The 26132-nt window shown below is 46.4% G+C and overlaps 1 protein-coding gene across 1 annotated transcript in view; it reads left to right on the top strand.

Moving 5' to 3' along the window:
* MRPL30 (mitochondrial ribosomal protein L30) overlaps positions 1-26132 on the top strand; it is a 158780-nt gene that overhangs the window by 76464 nt on the left and 56184 nt on the right. Inside the window, exon 4 of the mRNA XM_086934232.1 lies at positions 24064-24210. Coding sequence (XP_086790358.1) covers positions 24064-24210 — 147 coding nt within the window. The remainder of the gene's footprint in view (positions 1-24063; positions 24211-26132) is intronic.

The raw sequence follows: 26132 nt of genomic DNA, 5'->3' as shown, positions 1-26132 counted from the left end.
GTTTCCACCTTGTCGGGCGTCATCAGCGAGGTGCAGCGTGCGGTCAGTCTTAGCCAATGGCCACTTGTCTAGCTGTGTGTGATCAGCATCCAGGCCTGGGAGCGCGTGACCTCGACATTCTGGTCTCTTCCAAGCTTGAGCAAACCAGATGCTGCGTATGCACATGAGTCGTCTCATTGCAGCCTCAGCCGCAGCACCAGAAGCATAGGACAGGAGAGTACAGAGACAGCAAAGTCCGCCGGCAGGGAGGGGTGTAAGCACGGTCTGAATCAGTCCCTTCTTTCAGGTACTGGGGGGTTCCCTCTCACCAGGCCGCAGGTACCCTTTGCACGAGCACGCAAATGAGCTTTGGCAGTGGCACAGTGGTGTCGATGTATGCGCTGCAGTCATTGATGGTTCGAGTGAGTTCTAACAAGGTCTGCTCGGGACTCTGAGGTATGCTCAGAAATTCACAAAGGCACCTTTAACGCTCATTTTCTGTGTGTTTGTGGTGTGGGGGAGGGCCTGAGAGAGATGCTTATTGTTTTTGTTGATCAGCAACTGTAACTGCTTTTGTGTCATAAATATCGTCACTTTATAAAAACAGCATTTCTTGTGCTCGACTCTCCACCGTGCTAAAGGGGATTGTGTTTTTCCCTTTTTTTTTTTTCGAGAATATGTCACTGTCCTGCACAAGCCACCTTTTCCCAAAATAAGATCTCTTTTCTTAATAGGGAGAGACATATAAAACACGGGGTCTGCATACAATTTAAACAATGCTTTTTCTCATAATAATGTTTTTGGGGTGATGTCACGGTGGGATGTAAAGGACGTGAACCTTTGATCGGCACAGCTACTTGTCAAGTTTATCTTGACATGTACGTGCCTTTGCCATCCCACTTGAAGTACATCGCAGTGAGAACCACGGAAATGAAATGATTGGATTTAGGGAATAGCCAAGACGTCATTGATAAACCCAGTCCACTTGTGTAGCTACCTGCCTCTTGAAGGGGCCATCTGCTGAATGATGTCATAAATGTCTTAAAACCTGTGAAAACGTCATCAAAAGAAGTGGAATGCCTATTGTTTGTGAGTGTGAGTCATGCAGAACTGGCTAAAGGGAACTGTTAGTTCTGCTGGCTGAAACCAGGATGGCCAAGGTGAGCGTTCCTGAAACTGTACACTCACTACAATGTTATAGTAAGTGCTCCAGAGAGGCAATTTTGGAGCAATTATTGCTCAAGGCATGACACCCTGCAGCCTTAACCGGTGCGAATGCATATATATATATATAGGAAGCATACTTGTGAATTAAAAATCGGCAGTCAGAAAAAGGATGCCTTGAGTAGATAGATCTTCAATATAATATGTTGCTGACTGAACGACCCACTGAAACCAGCCCTGGGTTTAAATACCGATCACACCAGAGCCCTGGAGAAAGACATGGGCCAGTGACGTATTCTCATTGAAAGTCCACCCATTTGATGGCACTGGTCCAGTATGAAACGTCCTCTATATAGTGATGAATGCAGCTGGGCATGTGGATGAAAGTATAAGGCTCCAAGAATCGAAATGTCCATCTCCATTTAATGCAACAAAAACAAGCACAAGCGTGTGCGCTTCGCTCTGGCAACCGGGGGAGGGGAGAGAGGAGGGGTCGGCGCCTGTTTCCCTTGCGGGAGCAAGACATGGGCACCATGTGTTTTGGAAGTTAATTACAAACATATGGCGCCAGCTGCTCGCTCCCGCAAGGGAATCACCAAACGCCCACGCGTTGCCATTGAAGGCAATAGAACGCTTGCACGTTTTTAGGGCCAAAAGGGAATCCATGGCTAAAAGTCTCTTTCCTATGCAGCGCATGCGCGCTGCATGCGCTGCATAGGCGAGACCTTAAAAGGACAGTTATCTTGGAATTAATGTCAGTTCTGAAGCAAGATATCCAGATTTTAAATATATTACAGCTTTCATTCTCAATGTTGTTTAAAAAAATAGTTTTTAGTGCAAAACATTTTGTAACTGTTAGGTGTCAGTTCTTCACATTATTATTAATTGTTCTGCTCTCTTTGCCCTGTATTATTGATGCTATTGTCCTGGTGTTTTATCACCTGTGCTCTGTTTTGAAGCATCTGGCTCCTGCGTGTTGACTGAAGAAATCTAAAATATAACATTAGCCCATGTGTAAAGAGGTGCCACTGAAGGACCTTCATACTTTGGTATGAGTTCCTGGAAAAACAAGAATTGGCTGTGATCCAGTAAAATGCGGGGCTGTTCTGTTGTGCTTGGATTGTCACGTTTAGCAAACTCTAAAGTACTTCGCAACCAGAGTCTGTAGTTCTTTTCTAGTTGTTCTTTTTAATTAACCTTTGGAATGCACTTCTTAAAGGTTATAAGTGCCAAAAGGGAGTGTATTGGAAGGGTACTATATCTGGATGTTCTTTATATGTGTAATTCACCGGCACTTCTGTTACACACTACGCCTTAAAATTAACTTGCACAATGGTCCAAATCCTGTGCAGTGCTGTCTGTACTGTTCGAGGCGGGTGGATGTTTTCTCAAGATGTCAGTCATGATTGCAGGTTTGCTCAACATCACCTCCCCTTTTCCTAAATGAGTTTTGCTGATCAATTAAAAAGTGCTCAGTTTCATTTTTTTTTATACTTACCTAGGTTTTAGTAGTTTAAATTACACAGGTCAAAAATTACAAACAAAGAATGTTGCACAACATTCTGTGCAGGTCCACGGTTCAGGGCAGCACACATCTTGTATGCAGGGGAAGTGTCTAGCTACGAAGTGCAGTGTTTATATTTTAAATCAAGACTCACCATTTTCACAGGGCAGAGGTCTACACATTGCCAGGAACTCCATCCAGCACAACTTCCTGCTCCACCCACTGCAATCCGTTGCTAGGAACCCACGTAAAGCTAACATATATCTTTAAAAAGTTAAGTGCACAGTAACAGTTGAGCTTATGTATCAGGTGTATCATTACAGTATATCAGATCTGTAAGAAATTGAGTTATTAGTGAGGGGGTGAGGGTCCCATTCAAATAATATATACAATCCTTGTCAGGTTAACCACAAAATACCCTAAATAAACCTGTGCTTAAGCCTTTGGCTAAAGTATTAATGCACCATTCAAATAGTATTAAAGTGAAAACCTAACACAAGGAAAATCCCAAACCAATAACTGCAGTTTCAGGAGAAGCCTCTGGAAGCTTGCTGTGTCCTTGTAGCACAAACAAGACGTCAGCCAATTGACCCTTGGAGTTAGGTCTCTGGGGTCATTGGTTCAAGGCAAATTCTTCCTTCAGGCTTTAGAAAGCAGGGCAGTATTTTTTTAGGGTCTCCACAGGTGCAGCAATGTTCTGTTGAGAGGGTCTGATGGTGCTACTTGTATGCCCAGTGCCAACCTTCTTTGACTAGCTTACCCCTTTCCTTGGGTTTGGCTAAAATCTGGCTAGAGAAGCAAAGGGCAGGCAGGCTTTTGTGTTAACTACACCACCCAGTGATAGAGCAGGCAGCTTCAGAATTCAGGAAGGTGGTGGGCACAGCCCTCAGCTACCATTTGATGCTCAAGAAGAGTATACACCCTCTTTCCACAGGCCATCCTGCGCAGGAGAGAAACATCTTCCCCACACCCATGGCCCTTTTGTCCTGTTTGCAAAGAAAACACATCCCACCACAGGAGAGACATTAACAGTCATGTGACTCTGTATACTTGCAGAAAGGCACATTTGGTTTGCCTACTTTCTAAAAGTTGTTATGACAACAAATGATGAATAAATCAAACATGCACCCCCAGTCAACAGATCTGGGTTAAATCTGTTGTTCTTTTGCTCATTTTGCCACCCCAGTTTTGACCCAGCCATATGCAAATCAATCTTGGCCCTGCTCCTCATGGGAACAGACCAGCCTGAACTACCAAGCTAGGTCCTCCCTGGACTGGAAACAAGCATCCTGGGATTGGTTTCGGGGTATCTCCCCTCATCAGCCAGGCTAGCTTGAATCCAGTGGCACAGCAAGCAAGAGATCCACTTCTGGGCATACCCATCCCACTTATGGTAGAAATTGCTACAGCAACAAATGATGGGAAAAATGCTGAATAAATCAAACATTCACCCCAGTCAAGAGTTCTAGGTTAAAGCCATTGTTCTTTTGCTCACTATGTCACCCTAGTTTAGACCCAGCTATATGCATATCAGTCGTGATCATGCTCCTCATGGGAACAGTCAAGCTCAAACTGCCAAGCCCAGTCCGCCCTGGACTGGAAAGAAGCATCATGGGACCGGTTTCAGGGTATCGCCTCTCGTCAGCCAGGCTAGCTTGAATCCAGTGGCACAGGCAGCAATTTGTTGACTCAGTACTTTCTGAAAATGCCATTTTCTGAATGGAAATTTATAATCCAATTTTACCATTAAAGAGGAGTTTAAATTACAATTCAAATGAATGGAAGAAGCATTTTTGTATCTGCTCCCAAACTAAATTTATCACTTATTAAGTGTAATAAGGTAACCCAGTGTTAGCATATGGAAGAGGTAGCCCTGCTGCACTGAAAAGAACTTTGGGACTTTTTCTCTGCCATGACATTTAAAGCTTAAGTACACATGTCCTATTTATTAAATATTATTCATCCTCCCCTAAAAGCCGTTTGGTCCTACCTTAGGGGTGACTTCTAAATATTAAAAAATAGGAAGGCTTTTGCCTGACAAAAGGTTTCTTTTGCCAGGTGGCAGTTTAAAATTGCACACACAAGCTGTAGGGGCCAGCCTGGAGACATGTTTTACAGGACTACTGAAGTGGATAGCACAATGAGTGCTGCTTCCATCTTGTGGAATTTAATTTAAAGGCCCTAGGTACATGCAGTATCATATAGTTTGCACTCATAAGTTAATTATATATACAATTCAGTTGTATACCAATGTTACCATGTTAAAAAGGGAGAGCACAAGTGTTTTATCACTGATTAGAACGAGTAACATGTGCAGAGTCATACAGCCATCAAAAACAGGTTCCGTAAAGGAAGGCAAAAATCTGGGATGATCCTGCAGAAAGTTCCTGGTCCAACCAGATAGCTAATCCATCTCCACGTCCTGAGAGTTGGACCCCACCCCCAGGACATGGCCATTCTTTGCCCAATGCAAGTGTCGTGAACCTTTGAGAGGAGGACGGAGAATACTTCAGATTACCTAGTAGAGCTAAGAGTAGGAAAGGTCCTTCTGCATCATATCATGCCCAACAAAGTTGAAAAAGACATTTGTCTTGTTTATTAGCATGGGGCATGTCCATGCTATACATAGGAAGTTGGCGTTGGGGTGTCAACATCGAAGGCACGTAATAACCCCTTCAAGGCCAAAAGACCAGTTTAACTGGGTTGTCATAGACCCTGTGACCCTTGACCCGGTCACTCTACTACCGCACGGCCCCCGTGTGCCCGGATTCTGCTGCCGCTGCCTGATTGGCCCTCTTGCTGCCGCCTCTCCTTAGGGCCCCTGCTCTCCAGGCTTGCCCTCGCTCTTCAGGCTTGCCCAGGCTTGCCCTCGCTCTCCCCCGCTCCGCTTTCCCGCTCTTTCCAACCCCCCCTCTGCTCCCCGCCGCTGCTCTCCTGCGGCCCGCCCCCTTCTCTTGTCTCCCGCTCCCCATTCGCCGCCCTGCACCCGCCTCCCAGCTGCTCCTCCCTCCCACTTGGCCATAAATGGCGGGGACCGCACGTACGCGCAGCGGGCACGCGCAGCAGGTTTGCCGGTTGCGCACCAAAGGCAAGCCCGTCTACGCCCGTCCGCGCCCAGCGCCAGAACCCCTGGACCCCGCCAGAGCCAGCCAACCCGACTGAGCTACGACGCCGCCACCCTCCACGCACTCAACACTGGCCGACATCCAGCCTGCTACCAAGCCACCCCGAAACGCACCCATGGAGCCTTCACCTGCCACGCCGGCTACTTCACCTGCACTCGGTTCTGCACCTCGCCAGCTGAATCAGCCGCCAACAACAACCACCTCAAGTGCATCCTGCTCAACACCCATTCCATCCACAGGCAAGCCATTGAACTATTGGACCTCCAGGATAAAACGGCACCAGACGTCGCCTTCTTCACGGAAACCTGGACGAATGCCTCCACAGCCCCCGACATCGCCATTGCCATCCCGGACGGCTACAAGATCATCTGGAGGGACCGCGTCAAGCAGACCGGAGGAGGCATCGCCATCGCCCACAGAAACACTATCCGCATCACGACCAACACCACCCTCGCCACCGCAGAGCACCTGCACTTCCAGATTCTCACCGACCCCAAGACCACCCTCAGAGGAACCCTCATCTACAGACCCCCGGGACCACGCTCACACTTCAGCGAAGCCATCGCAGACTTCATCAGCCCACTCGCCCTCGCCTCCCCCGACTACATCCTCCTAGGAGACCTCAATTTCCACCTGGAGAACGACCTGGACAACAACACCACCGCCCTACTAGACAGCCTCGCCAACCTCTGATTCAAGCAACTGGTCAACACCCCCACCCATTACGCCGGCCACACGCTTGACCCTGTCTTCTCCTCCAGCAACCACATCTCCTTCAGCCACACCAACGAGCTCCACTGGATCGACCACTGCTGCGTACACTTCAACTTCAGGAAAACAACGACCCACCACCGACCTCAACAAACCCCCTTAAGATGCTGGAGCAAGATCACCACCGACCAACTCACCACCTCCTTGCGCCTAAACCCTCCTACCAACACCACAGACCCCAACGAAGGAGCCTGCAACCTCACACAGTAGATCACCGACTGCGTGACACCCTTGCTCCACTGAAAAACCCTCCCAGTAACCTCAACAGCAAGAAAGCCGCGTGGTTCACCAACGATCTCAAAGACTCCAAGAAATCCTGCTGTGACCTCGAGAAAGCCTGGCGCCACAACCAGTCAACGGACAACATGACAGCCCTCAAGAACGCCACCCGCAAACCCCACCAGCTGATCCGCACCACCAAAAGGTCATCCTTCAGAGAACAACTGGACAACAGCACCCACAACAGCAAGGAACTCTTCAATGTCGTGAAAGAGCTCTCCAACCCCAACGCCAGCAACAACGACATCACGCCTTCTCAAGACCTCTGCAACTCTCTGGCCACCTTTTTTCACTGTAAGATCGTCGACATACACGACAGCTTTGGCGCTCAGAACACGTACCCCACCACAGAACCTACACCCCCCACCACCACCATGTGCGCCTGGACTCAGGTCAGCAGGGAAGATACCACCCACACGATGAACACCATCCACTCTGGCTCCCCAGCCGATCCCTGCCCACACCACATCTTGAACAAAGCCGACTCCATCATTGCACCCAAACTTCGGGACATCATCAACAACTCCTTCATATCTGCCACCTTCCCGGAGAGCTGGAAGCCCGCAGAGATCAGCGCCCTCCTGAAGAAACCCACCGCAGACCCCTCAGACCTCAAGAACTTCCGCCCCATCTCGTTCCTCCCCTTCCCTGCAAAAGTCATCGAGAAAACCGTCAACAAACAGCTGACAGCCTTCCTGGAGACGAACGGCTCCCTCGACCCATCGCAGTCCAGATTCCGAGCGAACCACAGCACCGAGACCGCCCTCATCGCGGCCACCGACGACATCCGGACCCTGCTGGACAACGGAGAAGCCGCCGCCTTCATCCTGCTCGACCTTTTGGCTGCGTTCGACACGGTCTGCCACCGCACCCTGACAACCCGCCTCCGCCACGCCGGGATCCAAGGAAAGGCCCTGGAATGGATAACCTCCTTCTTCTCCGACAGAACCCAAAGAGTCCGTCTCCCGCCCTTCCTCGCAGAAGCCACCAAGATCATCTGCGGCGTACCTCAAGGCTCCTCGCTCAGCCCCACCCTCTTCAACGTCTACATGAGCCCCCTCGCAGCCATGGCACGCAAGCACAACCTCAACATCATCTCCTACGCCGACGATACCCAACTGATCCTCTCCCTCACCAACGACCCCACCTCCGCCAGAGCCAGCTTCCAGAACGGAATGAAAGACATTACAGACTGGATGAAGCTCAGCCGCCTGAAACTGAACTCAGACAAGACTGAAGTCCTCATCCTCGGCCCATCCATCTCCGCCTGGGACGACTCCTGGTGGCCCCCCCACCCAAGCCCACGGACCGCACACGCAACCTGGGCTTCATCCTTGACTCCTCCCTCACGATGGCCAAGCAAGTTAACGCCGTTACCTCCTCCTGCTTCAACACTCCGCATTATCCATAAGATCTTCCGCTGGATCCCCACTGGAACCAGGAAAACGGTCACCCAGGCCCTCGTCACCTGCCGTCTGGACTACGGGAACGCCCCCTACGCTGGGACCACCGCCAAACTACAGAAAAGACTCCAGCGCATCCAGAACGCCTCAGCACGACTCATCTTGGACATCCCCCGACACAGCCAACTCTCCGCCCACCTGAGGGACCCGCTCTGGCTCCCCGCCAGCAAAAGGATCACGTTCAGACTCCTCACCACACACACAAGGCTCTCCACGACTTGGGCCCCGAATACCTCAACACCGCCTCACGTTCTACACGCCAAACCGCAAGCTCCGCTCCGCCAGCCTCGCCCTCGCCCTCGTCCCACGGATCCGCAGAACCACCACCGGAGGAAGATCCTTCACCTACCTGGCGGCCAAGACCTGGAACACCCTCTCCACCCACCTACAACTCACCCAGGACCATCTCTCCTTCAGGAAGCAACTCAAGACCTGGCTTTTCGAGCAGTACCAGAATAGATCCAAAGCTGTCAACTTCCTAAGTGTCTTAAACTGATTGAATGACATGAACTTGTCCCCTGGGGGGATATCTTTCATTTGGACTGGTCCAAGGCAATCATATTGCTGGCACACCTTCTGTGTGTAAGACAGTGGAAGTCATGAATTACTTCTCAACTGTGATTCAGGGGATATGTTGATGGCTTAGTCAGTGGTCATGCCAAACCCGTACTTAGTGGAGTTGGGTACATCACCTCTCGCTCCACTGCCAAATAAAAAGGAAAAATGTAACTCACTATCCGAGAATGAAAAATTACCCCAGTATAGGATACCTTTAGCATTTCCAAGCCTAGCCTCTGCTGTATATCCCAATTTCCAAACATCCTTCATTATGCTTGCTAGGAATATTAGTAGATATATAAAGGAGCCTTGTGAGAAAAATCACTATTTTAATAAACACAATGAGTCCTTCCAATAAAAGAGGATGGGAAGTAAAGCGATCAGTTATGGCACGAATCTTGAGCGTTACTGACCCATAGTTGTCACTGACCACTGTTTGTGCATTCTGGGGAAGTTGTATACCCACATTTTGCATCGTAAAGAAAATTCCAACTCACAACCAGGTCTCTGTTGTCATAGGTAAAATTTCGGACTTATTCCATTTAAATTGCCGTCTAAATGAACACCACCCACCAACCCCTTTCTCTGTCAAATCATAGGAAACCGATTTCTAGCAGCATTCCGCACCTAGCACTAGATAGAATTTGCAGATAATTATATCAATATCCCGTGCCCCCCTAAGCAATAACAGACTAGGCAAATAGTGTTCTTTTACAAGCTAAGCAAAGGGTCCACAGCAATAGCAAATAACATTGGAGATAAGAGGCACCTCTGCACGGTCCACTTCAGTCTGGGTTGTGACATAACCTTTGATTTGAATGAGAACACTAGGCATGGAGTACAACAGAGATGATTGTTTAATTAGATTGTCACTTATCCCAATCATTCTTGGCACAGCCAATTGGTAGTGCCGTTCAAGAGAATCAAATGCTTTGTCAACATTCAGCAATATCATTACTGCTGAGAGCTCAGGACGAATATGATGCAGAAGGGCAAAGCTGGTGCACAGATTAGGAGCAGTTGAGCACCCATGGATAAACCAAACCAACATAACCTTATATAGCAAAGCAGAAATGTTCGATTCTGCCCACCCACTTTGAGTCTGGAGTAGTATAGCTGGTTTTGGTACTCTGAAAAGAAAACATGGGTGTCAGAAGTGTCCTTCCAAATCTTCCATGTTCCAACTTTGTGTTTAAGCACACTATTTGCCTCAGAGTGTGTGTGCTTTTGGCCGGCCAGTGTTTGTTAATGTATTTATAAATAATTTTAGTTCAAATCATCAACAGTCTCATGCCTTGTAACATTCAAATGGTCTGTGAGTGCATGAACGTATTACACTTTGAGCATAGTTTACAAATTTGAGAATACTCTTGACGCAAGGATGCAAAAATGAATGTTTTGGGACTTCATAATCCTTTGCTTGTCAATTGACCAATAGTGTAGACATTGGATAGTAATTTAGAACATGAAATAGAAAATGAATTAAGCAGCCAGCTGGTGGGAAGTTATTGTTCATTTTTCATACTTTCATCTTGGATGGAATCTGTCCTTTCTTGTAACAATCACTGCCAGCCCACCCATTCTACTGTATTGGTTTTCACAGATTATGAAGTACTATGCGATCAGGCATAACAGGTCAGAAATCGGTTAGGATTATATTTATCTTTGTCAACTGGTCCATAGTTGTGAAGAAGGCTGTATAAAGATGTTCATATTTGGGGTCGGTTTTAATCGTACTTATGTGAAATTACTGACATTTGGCCTATTGGAGTATTTTGCTTTAGGGTTTTGAATGTTTTTAATTGTGGGTTTTTAGAGATGCATGAAGATGGACTATCTGAGCTACATAAACTAATCCGCAATCTGTTCCTCAATGTTGTCAGCTCAAAGTAGGTTGCACGATCTTGACTGGAAGTTTACTTTGAGAGGTGAAGTTGTTGAATAGGAAGCATTGAGAGACAATGTTTGCAAATGCTTTCACTGTACCTATAGTGCATTTGAGGTTGGCAACAGATTTTATTGCTACAAAAAAGGGCGTCTTACATGTCAGAGTTTTTTGCTATTTGGAAACCTCGAGTGTATAGTCTGGGGTATAGTGCTTATTCATAAAATCCTTTTTATACTTCCTTTGCTCACTTCTTATCTATTCGAAAAGGGATTTCTTGTTTTTTGCTAGTCTGGGGAACTAGACATCTTAAGGTTATTGGGTATAGTTGTGCGTGATGGATCAGTATCCGTCATAAGGGTACGAAGTAGGTTGAGGTTCCAGTTCATCTTTAGAAAGAGTTAGTTGGTGGCCTACATTTCTGTTGTTCAGCATTTTTTAATTATTAGGTCCGTTTTTTCAGTCAATAAATCTGCTCGAAAATATTTTAAAATCTGGTTCATGGGGCTGGCGATGAGACTTTGTCAAAGTAGCTAAAGGAGAAGGTGTAGGTGAAGGAAAACATGAGTGGCTTGTGGTAGACAAAGGTTATAGCATTTCAGAGACTGAAATAAGGGGCGGTGGAGCTGAGTCACAGTCAGGAAATGATTAGTTGGTGTAGTTATTGAAATGTAGACCATTCTAGTTTTTAATTAAAGGTTCGTATTACCAGCACAGATTTCTTCACTTTGGCATGAATGTAGCACCCATGTTTTTATCATGGTGGCAATAACTTTTCACTTCTGACAGTGTGTAGATTACTGGCTTTTTCAGCTGCTATCGGCAAGAGGTTACTAGGTAGTATCTCAGAGATAGTTATTTTCCATTGGTGTCCTAGGCACTTGAGTACCTAGTAAGCTCTAAAAGGTTTTACATGCAGTACTACATTTGGATTTTAGGAGCCAAAGTCAGTCAAGTCAAAGTAAAATCTATTCAGCCAAAGGCCATTTAAGCATACATAAAATAAAAAAGACATAGAATAATAATTTCGTCTGGTTCAGAATCACAGACAATACCCAATTTTCAAATGACAATTCTGAGATACAATATTTAAAAGAGCCAAGTCATATAGACTAAAACCGTTTAAAATGATAGCCTTTAAAATTAATCTCCTACTGATATAAAACACTGATTTTATAAAAATGTAAATTGCAAAACACATTTCAGGTGAGCCAAAATATTGCCTGAAAAGTAAACCATCCTTCTGCCGCCTCACATTGGCCTTGCTCTTCAACAGCACCAAAAAGGGTGTCTTGGATCTTGATACAATGGGCGAAACAAAAATAAATGAATGGTGCTTTGGATCGAGAAGTTGTTGCTCACAGAAAGAGATATATCCTGCTGGAGTGCTCCGGGAATGGAAAAGCAAATTTAAAGTGCATTGTCTAAACAAAGTCAGCTAGTAATGATATGTAGGGAAAACGTATCACCTCAAGTAAGGCTCTAAATCACAAGTTGTTGCAACTGTGGCATAGTTTGCAATTGTTTGTTTGGCCTGAGCAGCAGCCAAATGTTTATTCATACAATGCTCTAAAAACAGTTCTTTAATGCATAGTGTGTGATTGGGGCTGATTGTTTAAGGGAATTTATAAAGATTGAGGAAGCCCAATCTATCAAAGGTGACCTTCAAATACCTTATCCATTATACCTGATTCACCCTATCTGATGACATGCAGTCTCGAATGCAAGCTCTAATCAGAAAGTCCTCTGGGGATGACCCTATTTTAACCCACAATAATAAAAGGAGCTAATCGAAAATGATTTAGATAAGGCATCCCAAGCTCCTCCTGGAATATTAAGGTAGCTGTAGCCCCTTGGACTGAAAGTAGTCTGTGCAAAAAGGTATTTTCTGCGTGTTGTAGGGTATCCACCTTATTGTACCCCCAGAGATCATCGCCATATACCCCCGCTGAGGTGCACTTCCTCCTGTATAGATTCAGCTTTTGTGGAATTGGGTTATTTTAGAGCTTATGGTCACATCTAAAAATGGCATCAATGTTCCGGTTAAAAGTCTGGCATCTAATTGTTAAAAGTGGGATCCAGCTCAGTGACTGGTTAAACAAGTCCCCCATGTTGAAAGACTTTTAATTAGTGCTGGGGTAGGCGCATGTCATTACATATGACTTTGAGAATCTTACTTGAGATCCAGGTCCTCCATAAACACAAGAAACAACTCTAAAGTGGACTGCAGGCTATTTGCAGTACGCGCGATTAGAACAGCGTTGTTCGCATATAATAACATGGAAATTGATTTTTGCCTCCTACGAGGTACATCTTCATCGAAGTCAGTCTCTTTAAACAGTGTAATAAAAATGCTCATCAACTTATAAAATATAGACCACCATAATCAGAGTGCAGCAATAGTGAATGAAATGTCAACTAAGCTTATATCCAGCTGAAAAACTAAGGCTAGGTTGGACGTTTTGCATGTAAGAGTTCTCAAGTAAGCCTCTTCAAACCTTGCAAAGATCCATATGGGGGTCACTTGGCTGAAAACAGGCCAAATCATCTAATTTCAGCATACCTGGGCCCTCACTCTTTACAGTCATTTATTCTTCGTTTATAGCTGTGAAACCGCAATAGATTCGGGAGAGGGTATGTATGGCAGCTGCGAGACTCTCTGTGCCCTGTCCAGCACATAGAACTTGTTCAATAGGTGGTGCAGGATCTTCCAAGTTCCACCTTTTTAGAAAGCGCACCATATATTCACCCTTGATCCCTTCTGGGAGACCGATCACCTGAATGTTGTTGTGCCTGGATCGCTCCTCAGTGTCTTTCAACCTGCCCTCCAGTATGATTATTCTGTTTGTGAGCTCCCATACAACTGTTTCAAGTTTCACTAATGCAAGTTGTAGTGTGTCTGTTTGACTCTTATATGACAGCTTATGGTGATCATGCAACAGTCCGTTTTAGACTCCGGCATATCGCTAAAGAAAGCAACAGCTTCTAAGAGACCCTCCCCCCCACCCTCAGCCCCCCCTCCCGGTTTGGTGGAAATATTGTGGTTGCAAATGAAGGCGAGCAGGCTACACTAGTGTGAGGGGAACATTTTCCTGCCATTCGCAGCAACATAATCCAAGACTTTGTGTGTTTTAGCTAGCCAAGATGTGGCGTTTGTGCTGTAGGTCAAATTCATCTACTGTTCTGCTAACTTGTCTGGTAAAGCAGGAAAGGGCGGACTACACATTGTCCAGCTTCAAGTCCACGTGCCCCCTGCAGCACTCTCCTCCTGTTCGGTAGAGCTCCATGCGTATGCTCTGGTCCTTCCCCCTGCTTTGCGTTGCTCTGCACCTTCCGTTGTACCCAGGGCAGTTGATCTCATAAGTGAGCCAGCCGGCCCTAGTTTGCAAGGCCTGCCCCTTGCAACTTGCTGGGTGGCATTGCTATCCTCCAAAATAACCATCCGTCATTTCAAGCCCAGCAGTGATCGGCCTCCTGAGTGTGCAGTTACAGACAATCACCCGTCTCTCAGGCGAAGTGCCATTTTACATAGGCATAGTCAGAAGCTGCCCAGCTGCCAAATCCTGCGCAGTCCTTTAAAGTACAGCTTCATTCTGCTGAATTGAAGCTACTTTGCAAAGGGTACACAAAGTCCTAGTGTGAAGGTTGCCCCTGGGCTCTCCTCCAAGGCCAGTGATTGCTCGTCTGCTACACTACAAAGGCAGAGACGTCTTCCTAAAGTACTCCTGGGAGGCAGTATATTTCACAATTAAAAATAGTCAAGTTATAAATTGTTCCTCACTACACTGCCACAGTACAACAGCCACTTTTATAGCAGCCAAAAGATACCCAAGAGAGCAAAACATTAAGTTCATACTGATCTTCTCTGCCAGGTTTTGTCATATTAGATGATAAATCCTTATTTTTCACATGCCTGAACAAGGTGTGGCAGTGGTTTGAGCAATTTGACATTGGCTGAGGTGATAATGCCAAACCTAAAACCACATGCACTCCCTGAGCAATGAGCAAAGAGTGCCCTGAAGCTCCGTAATACGACCCAGCCCTGGCAGAAAATCGGAGAAAGGCAATAGAGATTGTGGGCACTCAATGCCAGCCAACATCACCACAGAGCCCCAAGACATTAGACCAAAATAGTTCATATGACGACACAAGCATGGAACACTCAGAAGACCTTGTTCTACTGTCTCAAACAACAGATGACCTTGTAAATAGCTTTGAGCTACCAGCAGCATCTACATATTGGGAGCAAAAACAGTCAAGCAGCTGGCAGATGCATATAATTTGAATGACATTAGTAGTTGTTGAAAGAACTTACATTGTTCGAGCTTGTAATGTGCCCGATTTCCTGACCTCCTCATGCATTGACATTCTATCGGAATGAAGGCAGTTTGTCCCCCCATTGTTGGGAATTTGGCTAGGGTACTGTTCTGCTATTGCCTTGTGGAAAGGCGGGTAAATTGCAAATCAAGCTTATGTAGTGCAGTGGAGTGATCATTAGATTAGATGGTGCCATTGAGCGGGTGAGTTCAGCAGTAAATTGGGGGCACACAACAGAATAACACAGCCAGCCTCATGCTTCTCAGTGCACCAGTCTACAGAGATAATTTATAGAATAATTGAAACATTAGGGGTATGGAACTAGTTCGAAACCCTTACAAGACACAGTCCTGCTTGAAAAGTATCTCATAAACAAAGAACTGCTTAAACTACAGCACAGATGGATCGGACGAATACTGGCAATATTATACTCATTTAGAAGTGGGGTGCTAATATGGACATGGGTTATCACATCCTTTAAGACACATGACACATGCATTGACACAAGCGGTAGATATGTCCTAACTTGTTGGAGACTAGACGGGCTAGAAACCATGCAAGTGGACAATTTATGCACCAAATATAGAACAAACCAAATTTCTTGAAGAAATATTGACATGGATGGACCCCACCCACCACTGCCAGGAGCACAAGCCCTCAGGGCATATAAGGGATTTAACATTTGGTAACAGCAATGGAATTTGGCAGACCTATAGAGACACCTACATCCATCAGTGAGAGATTATTCATTTTCCGAAGCATATGTTACAGTAGCACATGGTGAATACCTAGGCAGAAATTTGTCTGACCACACCCCATTAAGCCTAAACGTTATATAGAGGGGGTGGGGGGCAGCAGGCACTTCTGTCCTATCATAGACACTTCAGACCCAAATGTTTAAAGATCATTTATATCCCGAATCCCTAAGGCAGGCCATAAATAATTATTTTGCTGAGGAATAGGAAACTGCCTCTAATAAGCTGACTGAATGGGAGGCATTTAAAACTGTGATCAGAGGCCACTACATTAAGGCAACAGTAGGTGTTAGGAATGCACTAGCGAGTGAGCTCATTCAGCTGTACACAATTCTTAAAGTGGTGATAAGCAGCTTAGACACAACTCCAGACAGGCAGAAAATATGCAGCATTTGCATCACTAGCTTGATTAGAAAGAATACCTTAAACCAGTAAACAAAGAAAGTGATAGGGCAGGTGGGTTATGAAAACAAACACAAGGAGATGATGGACGGAGTGCTGAAACTTTTCAGATACTCACTCCTGGTCAAAAATCTGGGTTGTATCCATCATCGTTCTTTAGCTCACTTCGCCACCCCAGTTCATACCGAGCCATATGCAAATGAGTCTTCACCCTGTACCTCAAGGGAAGAGTCCAACCCAAACTGCCAAGCCAGGTCTTCCTTGCACCGGAAACAAGCATCCTGCGACTGGTTTCGGGGCAACACCCCTCATCAGCAAGATTAGCTTGAATCCAGTGGCAAAGTGAGCAAGTGACCCACGTCTGGGCATACCCTATCAACTTGGGGCGAACAAAGCAAACACAAGGAGATGATAGACAGCTGAAACTTTTCAGACACTCACCCCAGTCACAGATCTTGGTTGAATGCATCATCGTTCTTTTGCTCACTTCGCCACCCCAGTTCATACCCAGCTCACTTAGCCACTGGATTCAAGCTAGCTAGCTAGAAACAAAGCCGTATAGGTTCTCCTACAAAACCTAGGAGCAACCCCACTGATACCCCCTCGTGTAAACCACTGTTTATGCTAAACACTAATGATGAAATCCATAGCAAAGTACTGGTAAACCAGAATTCAATCACAGATGCATTTACTAATCCACCCGCATCAAAACTGTTTTATACCCATGGTAAACACTGCATTAAACATTAGGAAAGCGGCACAGATAATAAGGGACACCCTTGAAAAGCTTTCGATCTGCTCGAGTGGCATTTATTGTTACATGTATTAAGGTACTTGGGATTTGTTCCTCAAATCGCAGCATGGTTTCAAATTCTGTATTCCAATCCCACAGCTAAATTTAAGAGCAAGATTGATCTCGGAGGCATTCTTTGTGTGCCGAGGAACCGCGTGGAATGCTTTTTGTTGTGTTGCCATTTGCGTTGATGATAGAATCCCTGGCGATGGCGGCCCAAGAGACATGTTGCGCAGCAGGCTTTGACCTGTTGGATGGGATACACATGATTTCACTTTACGTATATTACTTAGTGTTGTTTGTGAGAGATGGTGTTTCTGATACCTGTAGCATCAGAGACACTAGCAGAATTGTTTTTGGTTTTGACTCAGATCTGCGTGTCAACTGGTATAAGACTTGTGCATTGCCCATCTGGCCTGGTGCAGTTAACACTCTGTGGTATTTACAAAGCAGGGAATATCATGGGAAGCATACACATTCAAGTACCTGGGAGTTCAAATATACCACACAGAGAAAGGCATTAAGAAAGGTGCATAGTGAATTAAATTAATGCAATGAAGCAAAATTTTGCGTTTAGGAAATCTCTACTTCTGTCAGTGATCGGGTGCATTACTTTATCAAAAATGGTCCTGCTGTCTAGGTTAATATATTACTTTAGAGTGCTCCGAATTCAGGTACCCTGGTCCATTTTTAGGGAATTTGTTGCTATTCTGCCATATTCAATGTGGGGCTCATTCAGGCACTATGTGGCTCTGACCAAGCTGAAATTGCCCAAAGACGAAGGTAGTTTGAGTGTGTCAGACTTTGAATTGTACTTCCTGGCTGTGCTAATGCAGTAGTTTTCCAAATGGGCAGAAGGGTACACTTGGTGAAAACAGGACTAACCGAGGCTTCTGTGCTCCAAGTACCACTAACCGTTTATCTTCTCTCAGCATGGCCCCCCTTCTGAGCATAGGCTGAGACTACTTGTACCTCGAGTGTCTACCTGGAAATCTGTGCTATTGAAGGCGAAAGGGACACTGAGTGAGGCACAAGTGACTTCTTTAGTAGAGTTCACCAGAGCTAGAGGCAATTTGTACACTACAGATGTGTACCTGGACGAGGCCAGAAATGGAGGCGGTAGGGAACTGGTATGATTTGGCTAGACTTAAAACACTCTAAACTGATCTACAATGACGGGCTGCCGAGAGGGCAACTCCTACAGCAATTTGGAAAGACCCAGATTCAAATTCTCAGCAACAAAAAGTCCTCTAACTTTTTTACACCATGGGTCGCTGCAAGCACAAGATCATTTAGTTCTGCAAACCCCTTGTTAACATACCAGAATGAATTTAAACACCATTAAGGTTGACTGGGAAACAGATGTTAACATTGACATAGTGGAGAAAGACTGGGCATGAATCCTACAGTACACATGCAAAGTATCACACAACCAGCTTTTCAAATACACTCCACTTTATTATTTACATAGATCTTATCTAACCCTAAAAACTGAATCGGATTTCGGGATTTATCCCTGTGACATGCTCGAAGATAAAAGTAGCAGCAGGGTTTTTTTCGCATGGTCTGGGAATGTTCAGCATTGACCCCTTTTTTGGAAGGTATTACCTCTCAAATCAAATTTACCCTAGGAAGAACTGGATCACACACTCCAGGAAGTTGCCTACTGGGAAGGTACACTTGCCCTGTAACTTCAACAGTTCTAACTAATTCATGCTTCTGGCGCTATTAACGACCAAAATGGGGATTGCTATGCTCACTCCCACTCCCACAATAGCAGCATGATATAGATGGGTTATAACATAGTCATAAATAGAGAGTGTAGTGTTACACAGAGATCAATGGGACAAAATACTACTTTCCTTTTCTGCAGCCCTCTCTTAGACCCAATGGTGATTTCATGAATCTGAGATTTTGTGTCACACTGTGGTGTTACATCCCCTCACACTGCCTGATTAGTCAGACACGACGTGGCATCTCGTGCTCGTGCAATCACGCCTCAGCACATATAAGACTTCAGTCATATACGTATTGCTTCTTTTACCGGGATCACTGCACCAGCACCTTGCGAACAAGTAACATAAAGTACCCTTAGAGCCCTACCTTGATGCACAGTTTAGTGCTGGGGGATGTTCCTACTGGTCTTCTAATTGGCAACCTATTGGTTTATCTACAAAGTGTTCAAATCTGCAGTTTTTACTTTAAGTATGAACAGTCCTGTAATGTAACCGCTCAGCAAGCATACCAGATTATATGTCAACCAGTGATAAAATCTTAGTACATTAGCAGCTATGGAACTAAAGGTGCAGTGTCTTGATTGGATTATGCTAATGCACCAATGATGCATGCATTATCTGCTAAGGATATACTTATCCTTACACTATTTACAATGTGTCTCATGTATGGCTTATGTATTCACTTTTGTTTGTAATGCAATTGTTCTACAACAGCATGGGATAGCTGTGTGGTTTTATATGTACTGCCTTCAAAACGAATAATACAGATGTTAAAAAAAACTTTGCAAGGATCCACAAGTCCAACCCAATATGCTTTTAGTTCATTGCTATACAGTAACGTTTGAAAGTAAATCTTTAAGTTGATGTCTCATGCTACATTTCTGTACCATCAGAATGTACCACATCCCCACCCCCAAACACACAGGAGTATATCATATCAACTTTGAAAGGAAGACTGCTGTCTTTCAAAATGAGTGAAAAAGGAGTAGTAGTTTCTTACCTGTAACTCCAGTTCTGTAGTAGGGGTATCTCTGTGATAGTCATAATCTGTGAATAGTCCCGCCCATGTGCGTGGACCAAGGAGCAATCAAAATAGTCTCTTAAGTTGTCCTCTTCTGCAGCCCTGCATAGACACTTAAAAGAAGACAAATAATATAGCCTAACATTAACAAGGCTACATTGGCCAGTACTTCATCCTGAAGTGAAAAAGGATAGCCAAATAATATAGAAATGTGCACATTTTACAGAGTTTCACACATAGAGAAACTCCCCTTCACAAAAATCCTTTGTCATGATAGAGATGAAGGGTTTGACAGACAAGCCCCATAGGCTGCCAATGTGTGTCTGGAAAAGGGATACCGTGCCTTAAAGGAACCCTCCAGAGACCCTCGGTATCCCACGATGCACAGCCAAAGGCAAGTTACTTTCAGTTCTTTTTTCTGGCACCTGCTAGCAGGACCCTGGAGCATTGAGCTCTACCTTTATTGGTATAACTTCAATTTTCTGAACTTTTTGAAAAGTTTTAGTGTTTCACTCAACGTCTGTGGCCTTTCTCTTCCTTTTGATGTCTTTTTTGAGCAGCTAAGCCACCTCTTTCTTGTCAAAATGCCATCTTTATTTGACAAGTGCCCTGAGTGTGGCAGGAAGCAGGCCAAGTCGGACTCTCACAGAGTGTGTATACTCTGTCTTCCATCTACTCATGTTCCTGACTCCTGTGTCATCTACAAGTCATTCTCCAGGAGGACTCTGCGTGACAGGGAGAAGATTAGTCTTCAAGGCCTGGAGCAGAGAAGACATCGGGATGCAGGTGGGACCTCGGGCGTGGAGGGAATCTATCTGCTTCCACTTTCCGTGATTTGGCCTCTGGGGGGCTCCCCAGTCACAAGAAGGCCCAGAAACGGCATCGGTCCCGGTCGCCGTCGATGGCTACGACGTCGAAAGGTATGACGATGATATGTTCCCCGTCGACCCAGGGCTCTGGGTCTAAACAACGTCAATTCTCGCGTCGAGGTTAAGACCGTCGAGACCTCGGACGAGGTCGAGCACTTCGCAGCCGACGTCGACACATCATCGTCGTCGATCTGAGTCCCGAAGGCATTGGCGCTCGCCGTTGAGGCGACACCGCCGTCAACGTCGACGCGCAGGTCGGCGTCGAAAAGGAGATCTTCGCCGTCGACGCAGAGAGGAAAGTCGATGTCGTCCAGAAGATCGACGTCGAGGAGAAAGTCGATGTCCGGTAGATCGACGTCAAGGAGAAAATTGACGTCTAGGAAGGGGACTCCTTCCAGGAGCAGGTCGCGCTCAGTGGTCAGCATTTCTACGTCTGACCGCTCTAAGTCGGAGCGGCGCAGGCGGTCTCCATCAGGGGACACGGCCTCCGGGGCACCTTCTTCAAGGCCGGACCGTAAGAGGAGAAGAGGGACTCGTTCACCGGACTCTGAATACTCCAGGACCTATTCACCAACTAGGTCTCCGGGGAGGGACCAGCCTGTGGTTCCTCGTCTGTCGCCTCCACGGCCTCGGATTCCGACTCCTCCTTCTCCGCCTCCACCTCTTCCTCCACCGCCTCCTCCTCCGCCTCTGGCTCCGCCCAGAGCAATGCCACTTCAGCCACTGGTGCCAGTGATCAGCCTGTGCCCAGACGGCTGAGATCTTGCTCCAGAACGCTACATCGTTCTCGTAGCCGGCACAGGTCTTCCACCAGGTCTCGACATAGTCGCCACCGGGAGAGATCACACTCCAGATAGACTAGGGACACGGATTCCTCTAGTGGTGGGAGATATTCGCCGACCTTGTCAGACTCGCCTCCCATGAGGGTATCTCCAATTGATGGCATCACTACCTTTCAGGATGTACTGCTGAGGGGAGCGGCTAAGCTGGGGATTGCGCTGACTGCGCCTACCCCTCCACTTCTGTGATCTTCGAGATGCTGCAACGGAAACAGCTCTCACGTCCCCTGCTTCCTGTAGTGCCTGGTTTGGAGGAACCGGCTATGGAACTTTTCTTGACGCCTGCCTCTGCGAAGTCGGCTCCATCTCGACTTCAGAAGAAATACAGGACTCTGACATTCCTGTGGACGGATCCTCCTCCGCACTCGGTTATAGTGGTGGCGGCAAAGAAACAGCACTCTACTGCTCCATCGTCTACAGTGCCACCGGACAAAGAGAGCCGAAGGCTGGACTCAGCGGGGAGGAAGGTCTGCAGTACAGCATCCACTTCCATGAAGGCAGCAAGTTCGACTGCCCTCTTAGGACGTTCCTTGTGGGAGTCTCTCCAACAATTTATTGAACTCGTCCCGAGGGACAAACGTGAGGACTTTCAGGAGGTTGTTAATGAAGGCATGATGGTGTCTAACCAAATCATTAGTGCGGCTGCAGACACATCTTTCTAGCAGCCCATGGATACTGTAACGATGTCAGGAGGTTGTTAATGAAGGCATGATGGTGTCTAACCAAATCATTAGTGCGGCTGCAGACACATCTTTCTAGCAGCCCATGGATACTGTAACAATGTGACTTTGAGGCGGCACGCCTGGCTGCAGGTTACCTCCATGAAGCCAGAAGCACAACAGCGGATTGCCAACCTGCCCTTTTTGGGTTCCACTCTCTTCGGGACCCATGCGGACGAGGAAATGGCTCACTTGAAGGCAGAAGTTGAGACACTCATGGCTGTGGGCTTGGGGAAGCCCAAGGTACAGCGAAAGACTTTCCGTCCCTACCAACTGCGTTATTCCTCCCAGCGGTACCAACGCGGGCAGGGTCGCCAGGCTGGGCAGCAGCAACAACGATATCGGAGGCAGCCCTTCCAAAGGTGACAGAGGGGCATAGGCAACCAGCAGTCCACATCGGGGAATAAGGGCCCGGCTGGGTCTAAGCCCTGAGGGATTACTTCCCCCTCTTCTGTTACCCACTCCGGTGGGGGGAAGCATTCAGAACTACCTGGCAGAGTGGAGAAAAATTACTCTGGACAAGTGGGTGCTGAATATTGTTTGCAATGGATACAGTCTACGTTTTCTGAGCCCTCCTCCAGCTATTCCACCGGTTCGCTCACAATACCTGCTGCGCGAACTCCAAGCAGAGGCCAATACCCTGTTAAGAAAAAGGGCGATAGAAGACGTCCCTCCATCTCAGAGAGGAAAAGATCTATACTCAAGGTTCCTACTTGTGTGCAAAAAGGTTAAAAACGAGTTCAGGCCCATTCTGGAATTGCGACAAGCAAACAAATGGATTTGCAGGAAAAAAATTTGCATGCTGTCCTTGCACCAGATTTATCCTCAGCTGCATCGAGGAGACTGGCTTTGCGCAATAGATCTGCAGGACGCGTACTTCCACGTTTCCATTGCACAGAAGCATCGGAAGTTCCTGCGCTTCCTAGTCGGCACCAATCACTATCAGTACACCGTAGTTCCGTTTGGTCTCTAGTCGGCACCCAGGACGTTTTGAAAGTGCATGGCAGGGTTGGCAGTGCACCTGAGGAAGAACAAGGTGTTTGTCTACCCATACCTGGACGACTGGTTGATCAAAGCATCCACCTTCCAGGAAGCGCAGCTGCATTTCAACAGGACGGCTGTTCTGTTGAACCAACTGGGTTTGCACATCAACATGTCCAAGTCTGTCCCGACTCCTGTTCAGTGTCTGCTGTACTTGGGAGCCTCCAGGGCAAGCGTGCGTCGTTCGGCGGAGCGACGCTTATCGATTCTTCGGAAGGCTCAGACTCTTCTCTCGCCCTACTACAGAACTGGAGTTACAGGTAAGAAACTACTCCTTCTTTTTCACTTATTTTGAAAGGCAGTAGCTTCCTTTCAAAGTTGATATGATATACTCCTGATTGCTGCCACGATGTTTCTCCTTGAACACCCCAAAAACATTCTACTACTAACTAGTTTTGCAGAAGGCTAGAAGCAAAATAATGGACATGTCACTGATTTCACCCCTTGTGTCTTCTGCCTCACATACATTTAATGCAAGAGGAGAGACCAGGAAACATCCCATTTGAAAGGTCCCCTTACAGACCCATAAGGAAGGGCCCTGCTTGAGACCTTGATGTAACAATCTGAGACCAATCCCACAGATCTTTACAGTAGTCCTTTTGGCCCAAGACCAAAGGTGGAGGTCAGTTGGGGTGGGAGAGTGTTGGTTCAAAAAACGCCATGACACTGGGCAGCCTTCTAGAAACACATAAGTGGAAACCAGTGAAAATTGCCCAATTTTGTTAATGGTCAAGTATTTATAGTCTGTTTTGGAACCATTAGTTTATTCACAGCTCATCTGGTGATTATTAAATTATGCGTTGTGTTTTGAAGATTGCCTTTGTGAATTTAATTTTCCCCCAGGTTTTTGAAGTTCGTCCTGAAGATCACGAGAAATATGGAGGTGACCCACAACAACCACACAAGTTGCATCTCATTACCAGAATTCGAACTGGAATAGCGCGGCCATACTGGGAAAAAAAGATCCTGCATGATCTTGGCTTGGATAAGGTACTCCGCTTAATCATAGTTTCTATATTTTTTCAAAAAGAAAATTCACTTTTAAATCTCATTGGACATGGTGCACTTGAGCGCTATTTATTAATCATTGCAGCCTTTTTCTGTTGTTGTTCCTTTGTGTTATCCCACTTGTTACAAAAGTAACTCTTCTCGTACCTTTAGTGTGATGGTCTTTCTTTTCTCAGCGTGTTGTACTTTTTTTTTTTTTTTAAACACATTTTATTGTCAGACTGCACACAGTATGCAGGGAGGACAGGAGATTTGCCCGTAGCCGCCGACTGAGACTTCCCGCATTTGAACGTTTTGTTGATGAATTAAGGAACTACAAACAAGAAAATAAATGAGACCAGAATAGGAAATATAGAGTTTGAAGAAACGCTGGAGTGAATGATGGATAGCTAAAGGAGATTCTAATAGAAGACGTGAGGAACACAAAGGGGAGTTGAGGTCCTAACTGGGATCTTATTTAATAAAAAGATATCAAATTATGGTCAAAACCTATTTTCACTGGGACTAGAGAGATTTATCTGTCAAATCAACTTTTAAGAGCCCTGATGATGTCCTTAACCACTTCGACGCTATTGGAATTAGGCTCATATAATGAGATTTCCATTGAAATGAATGGGCAGTGCATGACGAGTTACCCTTGTCATTAGCATCCAAGAGGTTAATTGGACGAAACGCGTCGGCTGTCTGATGTTTTGAGTAAAATCTGGATTCATTGATGTTGAAATTCACTGAGGAAGCTGTCGCCAGTTGGTGAATGAAACGTGAATAATAAAAATTGGGAATCAATACTCATTGGCCCTGTAATATTTTCAAGAAGTTTGGACCGCTCCCTCTAATCATCAAACAGTGTCAAGGAGCAATCGATTTTTCACTTTACAAGCACGAAATAACAAGTGGATAACCAAGCACTTTTTGAACAACCGCCCTTCCCTCCCTACTCCCCCCCCCCCCCCCCCCCCCTCAACTGCCCACCACTCCTGAGTCGCACATCCACCACCAGGCCCTACCAACCCATATCGAGCAACACACAACAAGAAAAGGTAAAACATGCACAAGCACACCCGCCTCCCATAGCCCCAAGTCCCTTAGGTCCACAGCACCTGCCCCTTCACCGCTCCCAGGTAAGGTCCTCCTGCTCCACAGGGGGTTCAAGCCACAGACCCCTATAATCTGCCCAGTGCTTCCAGATTTTATAATGTTTCCGCGGGCACCCCCTGGCCACAAATATCGGCTGCTCCAGCCCCATACAAAAGTCCAGCCCCCTCTTCCAGACGGCCACGGACGGGGTCTGTGAGGCCTTCCAGCCCTTAGCGATGTCTTTTTGGCCGTTGTAAGACCAAGTAACATCAGGTGCCTTTTGTAGAGGTTACCCCCCACCCCCTCCATGAAATGCAGCAGGGCAAACTGTGGCGTGCGCGTGAGCACCCATCCCAGTACCTCCGACAAACAGGCCAGGACCCCCCTCCAGAACCGATCAAGGGATCCAAAGCTCCAAGCGGTGTTGGTCCTATTGGATTTGTCTGCGGCCTTCGACACGGTCAATCATTCCATCTTGATTGACCGTGTCGAAGAATTGGGTATACATTCAATGGCTAGGGCCCTGCTCGCCTCTTTTTTGGCGGGCAGAACGCAGGCAGTAACACTGGGATCTTTTAAACCTGCCGATCTTGCCCTACCATGTGGTGTTCCTCAAGGCTCATCCCTAAGTCCGACACTTTTTAATATCTATGTGTCGAACTTAGCTAGGGTTATTAAAAACTACCGGATGAGCCTTACCACATATGCCGACGACCCCCAGTTGGTGCTTGCCATCAAGAACGATGGAGAAGAGGTGGCGGCTCGGTTTCAGGAAGGCATGTTGGCAATCAAGGAGTGGATGGCTGGACACTGCTTAAGACTAAACT

This window comes from Lissotriton vulgaris, chromosome 8 (assembly GCF_964263255.1).
Source record: "Lissotriton vulgaris chromosome 8, aLisVul1.2, whole genome shotgun sequence".
Taxonomy (NCBI): Eukaryota; Metazoa; Chordata; class Amphibia; order Caudata; family Salamandridae; genus Lissotriton; species Lissotriton vulgaris.
Note: the sequence above shows the minus strand (reverse complement) of the source record. Positions and strands in the feature narration are given on the sequence as shown.